General features: G+C 40.0%; 1 protein-coding gene across 1 annotated transcript; it reads right to left on the bottom strand.

The window, feature by feature from the left end:
* Positions 1–8,406: 8,406 nt before the first annotated feature.
* Positions 8,407–9,252, bottom strand: LOC127129630 (uncharacterized). The gene has a single exon (XM_051058782.1). The coding sequence runs from the start codon at positions 9,250–9,252 to the stop codon at positions 8,407–8,409; it is 846 nt and encodes a 281-aa protein (XP_050914739.1).
* Between the last annotated feature and the right edge of the window lie 218 nt (positions 9,253–9,470).

Here is a 9,470-nt window from a genome sequence, read left to right as displayed (position 1 = left end):
TGAAAAGGAAAAGAGAAGCGGCTGAAAGAGAAAAAGGGCAAAAGGCAGAACAAGAGAAGAGGAAGAGCTTGAAGCTGCAGAATTTGCCGGATTAACTCAGGTAAGGGGGGTTTATCGTTGATTTAACGGGTATTATATGATAATGTGTCATGGGTAGTGATAGACCTTTGAATTACCTCTGAATTGGATGATTAGGATGAAATTGTGAACTTTTGGGATGAATGAAATTGGGGAAGAATTGAGAGGGAATTCGTAGGAATTTGATGTAAACGTGTTAGGTTTGGTGTAATCAAATAAGATATGAATTGTGTTGACAATGAGGACGATTAATTAATGTAAATTGGATTATGGAAGGTTGGGTCGGATAGGTTTCGTAATAGGGAAAACCATTGTAGACCTGAAATCTATTTTCTGTAGCAGAGGGTTCTGTTCGCGCGTGATTCGCGGCGCGAAGCCCCGTTCGCGGCGCGAACTGTCAAATCCAGAAGGGTTCTGTGACGCACCGTTCGCGGCGCGAACCCTCCTGCGCGGCGCGAACTGTGCTGTGCAGAAGTGGATATTAAATTGTGATTTCTGTGCTGCGGTGGTGCAGTTTTGGCTGTTTAGGCTGAGTGATGTGATTTAGCTGAGGACCGATGTATTAGGGATCATTTCCCGTTGTTTTGAGAGGCATAGGTATTAGTAGGGTGTGCTAATACTATGATTGATTGTGTGGCATGATATGATATGCTTTCGTGATAATTGTGTTGATGATATGTGATGGTGTGCATTATGCTGTAAATGTATCAGTTATGTATGCATTGTGAATAGACTGTTGTATGACTTATAGTGTGAGCATATTGTCTATTCTTGAATTGTTGTTGATGCTGCATTGCTAGATGATTAGCATGCATGGCATAGCCTGTGGGGCTGTAGCTAATTCCCATTGTGAGGGATTAGTGAGCAAATCGTTGTGAATTGTTGTTGATGTTTGCATGCTAGATGATTAGCTTGCATAGTCTAGCCTTTGGGGCTGTAGCTAATTCCCATGGTGAGGAATTAGTGAGTGAGTCACTAGGTCTCAAATGAGTGGGACTAGTGAGCTTAGTAGCCGTATCCGGAGGGATCGGTGAGCTTGAACTGTAAGTTCAAGAAGAGTCGGTACCGCATATGTTGAGTCTCATTGCATAATGAATGTATGGCATATAATATGATTGGATGTATTCCAGTATTATATGTGTGTTGTGTGTAGTGTTGTTGATGTTAAGTATGGTTGGAGATTATACACATGTGATATGTTATGGTTGAGTATGATATTTGAATTGACGCTGCCGTTATTGAGCGTGTAGTCTGGTTAGGGTGATTTGATGCGTTATTTACTTAACATTACATAATGTTGTATAATGCTTATTATATTGATTGAGGAACTCACCCTTACACCTATTTTTCAGGTAACGAGCAGTGAGTTGAATAGGAGCTAGTGCTTGGAGTCTAGTGTAGTCTCCTAGTGGGTCATGCTCTGATAAATGTAACATCGGGATGGGATGTTTGAATATTTTATTGATTGGTTGTGAACCATTTTGCATGTAATATGTTACATGTTTGGAATAATTGAGCTGTTTTCTATCCGTTGCGTATTATGCCGATACTTTATAATTTGAGTTAAATAACTGAGCATGACAGGAAATTATGATGATCATTGTGAAATGATTGTGTGACACCCTTCGAGGCATAATTACTCTGATTGAATTATTATCATTTTAATTAAATATTTTGGGGTATTTAGAAGGGTGTTACAAACACAGGTGGCCGTGTCAGGGCTACTACACCTTCAAATTTCTTCTTCTGACGAGCCCGGAACGTCCGATTCCCTTAGCGAGTCTTTGGGTATTCTTCCTTACACCTGAAACTAATCAAACTACCACAAGAAGACATAAAATGGAGTATAATGATGCAAACCAAAGATAATAATCAAAACCGAATAGAAATGCAAACATCTAATTTACTAGACAAAATAACATAAACAAGTAGAATAATGTGTTACTGACTTTGTGAATTTGTGCCGAATGGGAGTCATTAACAACTAGAATTGGAGACCTACCACAACCCCAAACTTATCTCATTGCTTGTCCTCAAGTGATGCTTGCGACAGCAGGACGATCACCCCTAAATTCGCTTCCACAATACTATTGTGATCTTTCACGACTCCCTTTTCACTTTTCGTTCACTGTTCTACTCTTCCCCAACTTCCGACGTTCCGCTACATTTTCACATTGACGCACTTTTTGACCTGTAGCTTTTCACACTCTCACCAAATCTCTTGGGGTCAAAATGTTTTCACTTAAAAATAGAGCATGCAAAGTCAACTCTTAGGTTTGAATAATAGATATCTTCATAACAAAAACATACCACACACACTATTTGAGGGATTTTTAGGTTGTAATGGGGCTTAGGTGCAAGGTGGGAAAAACAAACAAAAAGGGGAAACTAGTGCTTTAGGCTCAGAGCCTGTATTGCTATACTCATCATTGTGTTCAATCGTTCAATTAAGAGGTTTTTTCTTTTGGACACCGTTCTTGTTAGGATTCATTGACTCTTATTTTTCTCTTTTTTTATGTGCTCTTTTGAGCATGCTTTTTACCAACCTCAATATTTCTAGATAAGTGCTTTATTTTACTTCTCACAATTTTTTCATTTCATTTTTTTTTTCATTTCACACTTTTCTACCTCTTTTTTTCCTGCACTTATCAAGTTCTCATTGGTGTCCCAACCCCAAACTTAGGATTTTCCACATATCAGCAGTCAACAACACTTATCCAAGCAAGGTGAGGTAATGTTTGGGCTTACGGTTATTTACAGTAGTTTAAAAATAAACAACAGGGGATATGGCTCGAATTAGGTAAACAAAGGGTAATAATGATGGGTTGCTTGGAAAGGCTCGGGGTTTAAACAAAAAAAATGCCTCAGTGTGTACATGTGTGTTATGAAATTCCAATATCTACTTACGCAAACTCAGAGTGACAGAGACATACCTGAAAAGTTCTCATGATGATAAGTGTTTGGATTTTTGTAATTCTCACCATGTTTGGTATAACATACAGGTTTCCACGATACCTCTCAATGTGATATAGCTTCGTCTTCGCTTCGGATACAGAGTATTCCTGTGTAGTCCAGTGACAGAAAACCGCGTCCGATTATTCAGATCAGCAGCATCAACTATTGGGGGTTTCCAGAAAAGCAAGTAGAGGGGTGTGTCTTTCATTCAATCGCTCCAAGCCTCATCATTCATCCGGAACGAATATCCTTTATCTGTAACACACAAAATACCACACAACTAATTACTTAAACAAAAATAATAAAATGCTGAAAATAATAAGAACAATTAATATCCTCTATCTGTAACACACATAAAATGCTTATTCTTGCAGGGACAGGAAGTGCCATGATAAACTGACTAGAACTCATCAAAGTATAATGATCAGAGATTTGGGATATCATATCTTGCTGAACCAGCGCGTTCATGTCCAACTTATGCTTACCTGACACTGGTGTCTCATTTAGTACAACGAGGTCATAACCGAAATGGTGGAAAACCTGTGTGATTATGGCCCCAATGGAAGTTCCCCCCTGAGCCGCTCTGCCCACTCTACCGAGGTAGTCCGCTACAAATTCTGCAACGCTCACAGCAACTCAATTTACCATGGCAAACAGAAAGAAAAGCTCCCTTTAAGTAGCCACACCTGTACTATCACCCCTATCAAAGAGAGTGAAAGCCATTATCTTATGAGCATATCTGAAACAAGGGTTTTGAATGCCAGATGCTTTATCCCCTTTTGCTACATAATGGGTTCGCCCCGTGATGGCCAACCAAAAAGTTTTAGCATAAAAGTTATCCGGAACGGCTCTGAGGCCATACAGGGGTAAGCAGAGAATCTCACCCAACTGCTCAACTGTCAACTCGTGGTCAACATTATATAACCTGAAATGCATCGTCCCACCATAGTATATTGTGGTACTTGTCCATCCTTTCTTCAACTTGAACTCAATAGTGTCAAAAATTCTAAAGTAATGCACTCATATGTAGCCGTCTCATAGTGCACAAATGCAAGCATGCATAGCACATAAAACATCATATCCAATTCCTCAGACAGACCCAATTGAGCTAAAGTGTTAAAGCATAAATACCTCGTTGATGTTATCTTACGCTTGACATGAGATGAATAACGCCTTTCGTGCTCCGAGTTGTCGAATATTATATCGTGCGAATTTGGATGACAGATGGTCCTTTTCCGAGGCCTTGATGGCTCAACCTCCATTTGCTTCCCCTTAGCAATTCGCTTAGGCGACATGATTGGTTCCTACAAAAAAAATTGAACAAAAATAAAGTCTGGAATAAGGAGAAAAGATTACCGTGTACTTGTAGAGGATGGAGAGTGGAGCAACTTTCGTGAAGTGAGTCGGCGATTTGGACGGCGTATGGTAGTAAAGGGGTGAGCTTTTGTTGGTGAGGTTATAGAGAAAAATGGAAAGATAATGGAGGAAGAAGAAAGGTTTAGTGAAAATGGGAGAGAGAATAGGTAAAAATCTGATTAAAGGGATTAAATGAGAGTAAAAAAGGTTTTAATCGGTGAAAAATCCGAGTGGGGCCACAAAAATCAAGTTTTGAAATTCAAAATTTCCCCACCGCGCTGCCTAACACGAGTCGTATCCCGTGACACGGGCGGCCGTGTCAGGACGCTATAAAAATTCACCTCGTACAGTAGAGCTGACACGGGTCGTGTCAGCTAACACTCGCGGCCGTGTCAGCCTACTGGAAAAATCATGCCCATGGGTGCCATGCCTGACACGGGTCGTGTCAGGTGACACAGGCACCCGTGTCAGGACCCTATTTTTATCCAAAAATTTGATTTTTTTTTCATCTGTTCTCCCTGCTCTTTTAGCAAAATATCTTCTATAGGTTGGGCTCAAACCTCTCCTTCCGTCTTGTGCGATTTATTTTGCGAACCTACAAACAAAAATTTTGAACCACACCAAAACAACTGAAATTGTTAGAATTAAACAGCGTGGGTTGCCTCCCACGAAGTGCTGTGTTTAACGTCGCATGGCTCGACGGTCGTTCCTCTTATCCTCTGAGACGAACATTTTCAATCAAACCACTTTCCTGCCCTTTGTAGTAATGTTTCAATCTTTGTCCGTTCACCTTAAATGTATCCCCGTTACTAGGATTTTGAAGTTCTATTGCTCCATGGGGAAACACTCTGTGAACCAAGAACGGACCTGACCACCTGGATTTCAACTTTCTCGAAAAGAGTTTTAACCTGGAATTGAACAAGAGCATCAACTGCCCCTCCATAAACTCCTCTCTCTGTAGCTTCTGGTCATGCCATTTTTTTGTCTTCTCCTTATAGAGTTCGACATTCTCATAGGCTTGATTCCTAAACTCTTCTAGCTCATGGAGTTCAAGAATTCGGGTTTCACCAGCTTTGGCAAGATCATAATTTTAGAATTTGGATGCCCAAAATGCCCGGTGCTCCAATTCTAGTGGCAAGTGACAAGCTTTATCGTAAACTAACTAATGGGGGAACATACCTATAGGCATTTTGAATGCAGTTATGTACGCCCATAGTGCATCTTCTAACTTCACTTCCCAGTCTTTTCGAGATGCGCACACAATATTTTCCAGTATTTGCTTTATCTACCTGTTGGACACTTCGACCTGGCCACTCATTTGAGGGTGATACGGAGTGGCGATCTTGTGTTTAACATTATATTTCTTCAGCAGATTCTCCATCAGTTTGTCTAAAAAATGAGTACCTTCATCATTGATAAGTGCTCTCGGCATTCCAAATCTCGAAAAAATATTATTCTTCAGAAAAGTCACAACCACTTTAGAATCATTGGTGAGAAATGCCACCGCTTCCACCCACTTTGACACGTAGTCCACTGCTACCAAGATGTAATTCTTTCCAAATAAGGGTGAAAACGGTTCCATGAAGTCTATTCCCCACACATCAAACAATTCGACTTCCAGCACAACATTTTGCGACATTTGATTTCTCTTAGAAATATTTCCCATTCTTTGACATCTGTCCCACTCCTTGACTATGTCTTGGGCATCTTTGAATAGTGTGGGCCAATATAGACCTGACTGAAGGACTTTAGCCGTTGTTGTATCACCACTGAAGTGTCCTCCATAACCCGAGTCATGACAAGCTCTGAGTACATCCCTTTGTTCCTCTTCCGAAATGCATCTTCTAACTAGACCATATACTCATCTCTTGTATAGGAATGGGTCATCCCATAAGTAGAACCTGCAATCATGAATAAACTTTTTCTTCTTATTAGAATCAAAATCGTTATGGATCATACCACATACCAAATAATTCACATAGTCTGTGAACCACGGAATACCAATGACAACTAGGATGTGTTCATCAGTAAACTCATCCTTTATCATTCTCTTTTCTTCCTTCAATAGGTGGCATTCGGAACAAATGATTGGCTACGATGTTTTCACATCCCCTTTTGTCCCTAATCTCCACATCAAATTCTTGGAGGAGTAAGATCCACCTTAGAAGCCTCGACTTAGAATCCTGTTTAGCAAACAAATATTTTAAAGCAGCATGGTCAATATAAATGACAACCTTCGATCCTAACAAGTATTGCCTGAATTTGTCAAATGCTTAAACCACAACCAATAACTCTTTCTCAGTAGTTGCATAGTTCATCTGTGCAGGGTTTAGCACATGACTAGCATAGTAAATGACATGTAGCAACTTTTCTCTTCGTTGTCCTAAAACGGCCCCTACAGCAATATCACTAGCATCGCACATGATCTCAAACGGAAGAGACCAATCTGGGGCAATACCAATCGGTGCTGAAATCAATTTGTTTTTCAATGTCTAAAAAGTTATGGTGCATTCTTCGTTGAACATAAAAGTCTTATCCTTGACCAATAGAGTGGTCAGCGGTTTTATGATTTTAGAGAAATCTCTTATGAACCTGCGGTAAAAACCCGCATGTCCTAAGAAACTCCTGATACCTTTCTCATTAACTAGAGGTGGAAGTTTAGATATCACTTCCACTTTTGCTTGGTCGACTTCAATTCCTTTGTAGGAAATTTTGTGACCCATGACTATTCCTTCTCGCACCATGAAGTAACATTTCTCCTAGTTCAGAATTAAATTTGTTTTCTGGAACCTGTCTAAAACAAGAGAAAGGTTAGTTAAACAGTTATCAAACGAGGATCCAAAGATCGAAAAGTCATCCATGAACACTTCCATATGCTTTTCAAGCATGTCAGTGAAGATGGACATCATGCAACATTGGAAAGTGGCTGGAGCATTACACATCCCGAATGACATTCTTCTGTATGCAAACACGCCATAAGGGCATGTGGATGTTATCTTCTCTTGGTCTTCCGGAGTAACAACAATCTGATTATACCCGGAGTATCCATCTAGAAAACAGTATTAATCATGTCCGGCTAGCCTTTCCAACATTTGGTCAATGAATGGCAACGAGAAGTGGTCCTTTTTAGTCGTTATGTTTAACCTCCTATAGTCAATACACACGCGCCAACCTGTAACTGTCCTTGTAGGGATTAACTCATTCTTCTCGTTTCTTACGACGGTGGTCCCTCCCTTTTTTGGGACCACATGCACCGGACTCACCCAAGGGTTGTCAGAAATAGGATAGATAAGATCTGCGTCTAACAATTTCACCACTTCTTTTCTAACTACTTCTTTCATTGATGGGTTTAGTCTTCTCTGCGGTTGGACCACCGATTTGTGGTCGTCTACCATGAGAATTTTATGCATGCACACCGTAGGGATAATACCTTTCAAATCCTCAATTGCCATCCAATATCATTTTTGTATTTTTTCAGGACTTGGATGAGCTTCTCTTCTTGGATATTCTTGAGGCTCGAATTTATTATAGTTGGGCATTTACCTTCAGGATCGAGAAAGACATATTTGAGATTCTTAGGAAGTTGTTTCAACTTCGTTACCTTCTTGGGCTCTTTATCCTCCTCACTAGTTTGAGGTAATCATAAATATTCCCACCGGTGTGGTCGAGATCTTTTCCAATGGGGTTGTGCGTCCATCATGGTCAACACTTCGGATTCCCCGTTGTCCACTTCTTTATTACTGTCGAAAATGGACAAACTCAACACTCTTTCCAAAGGTAACTGTGGTGCATTCAAAGGACTATCATACGTCATCACTTGATCCATAACCTCTATAATATGACTGGTGCAAATATCATCTTTGTATTTCATGGTGTTTCGAACATCAATCTTTAATTCCTCATCATAAACCTTCAAAGTCATAGTCCCTTCTTCTATGTTGATCAATCATCTTCCTGTCTCTAAAAATGGTCTCCCAAGAATGAGAGGGATCTCTTCATCTTCAGGCATTTCTAGAATCACGAAATCCACCGGGAATACAAACTTGTCAATTTCACTAGAACATCTTTAACAATACCATAAGGTTTCGAATGATCGGCGAATTGGAGTGTCATCATGGTATCTTGCACAACCCATATACCAAGATTCTTGTAAATGGATAATGGCATGAGACTCACACTTGCTCCTAGATCAATAAGATCCTTTTTAAATGACCTATCTCCAATGGTACAAGGAATAGTGACCGCTCCTCGATCTTTCTTCTTCATTGGGATCTTCATACCCCGCAAATTAGCACTACAAGTTTCGGTTAGAATAATCGAGTTGGTGTCGATGGTACACCTCTTAGAAATGATGTCCTTCATGAACTTGGCATAAGTAGGCATTTGTTCAAGTGCCTCCAAAAACGGAATGTTAATTTCTAGCTTCTTGAACAACTCTAGGAACTTCTCAAAGTTTTTCTCATGTTTCCCCTTTTTCTTGTTTCTGGTGAGAAAAGGAAGCTTAATGACCAACTTAGGTTCAGTGACTTTTTCTTTCACCGCTGGTTTCGGTGCAACCATTTCTTCCCTCACAACTTCATTTTCTTTGATCTCAAGATCCACTTCGATCAATTGATCTTCCTCTTCAGCCATCTCCTCAAGCACTTCATGAGATGTACCGCTTCTTGTTATCACAACGGTCACATTATTATGCTCTCTAGGATTTGTCACAGTTGTACTAGGTAAAGCACCTTGTGCTTGTGAACTTGAGGCTAATTGTTGTGCTATTTGACCCATCTGGACTTCAACATTTTTTATGAATGCGGTGGTGTTTTTCTGATTGTTTCGGGTTTCTTCTTGGAATTGAACATCATGATTTTCCATTCTTTTAATGGCAATCTACCAATCAGCTTTCTTAGGGGCTTGTTGTTGCTGCTGTTGTTGATATTGAGTTTGGTATTGACCTTGTTAAGGAGTGTTCCCTTTCGAGTCTTTCCATGAGAAATTGGGATGATTCTTCTAACTCGGGTTGTACGTGTTAGAATAGGGATTATTCTGCTTCAAAAATTTGATTTCGTTAACTTGTTAAGGAGTTGCAAAAC

The sequence above is a fragment of the Lathyrus oleraceus genome, chromosome 3 (genome assembly GCF_024323335.1).
Source record: "Lathyrus oleraceus cultivar Zhongwan6 chromosome 3, CAAS_Psat_ZW6_1.0, whole genome shotgun sequence".
Taxonomy (NCBI): domain Eukaryota; kingdom Viridiplantae; phylum Streptophyta; class Magnoliopsida; order Fabales; family Fabaceae; genus Lathyrus; species Lathyrus oleraceus.
The sequence above is the reverse complement of the archived record's forward strand: the minus strand, read 5'-3'. Positions and strand labels throughout refer to the sequence as shown.

Coding starts and splice junctions, on each gene's coding strand:
- LOC127129630 (XM_051058782.1), bottom strand. CDS start 9,252: ATGGAAAATCATGATGTTCAATTCCAAGAAGAAACCCGAAACAATCAG.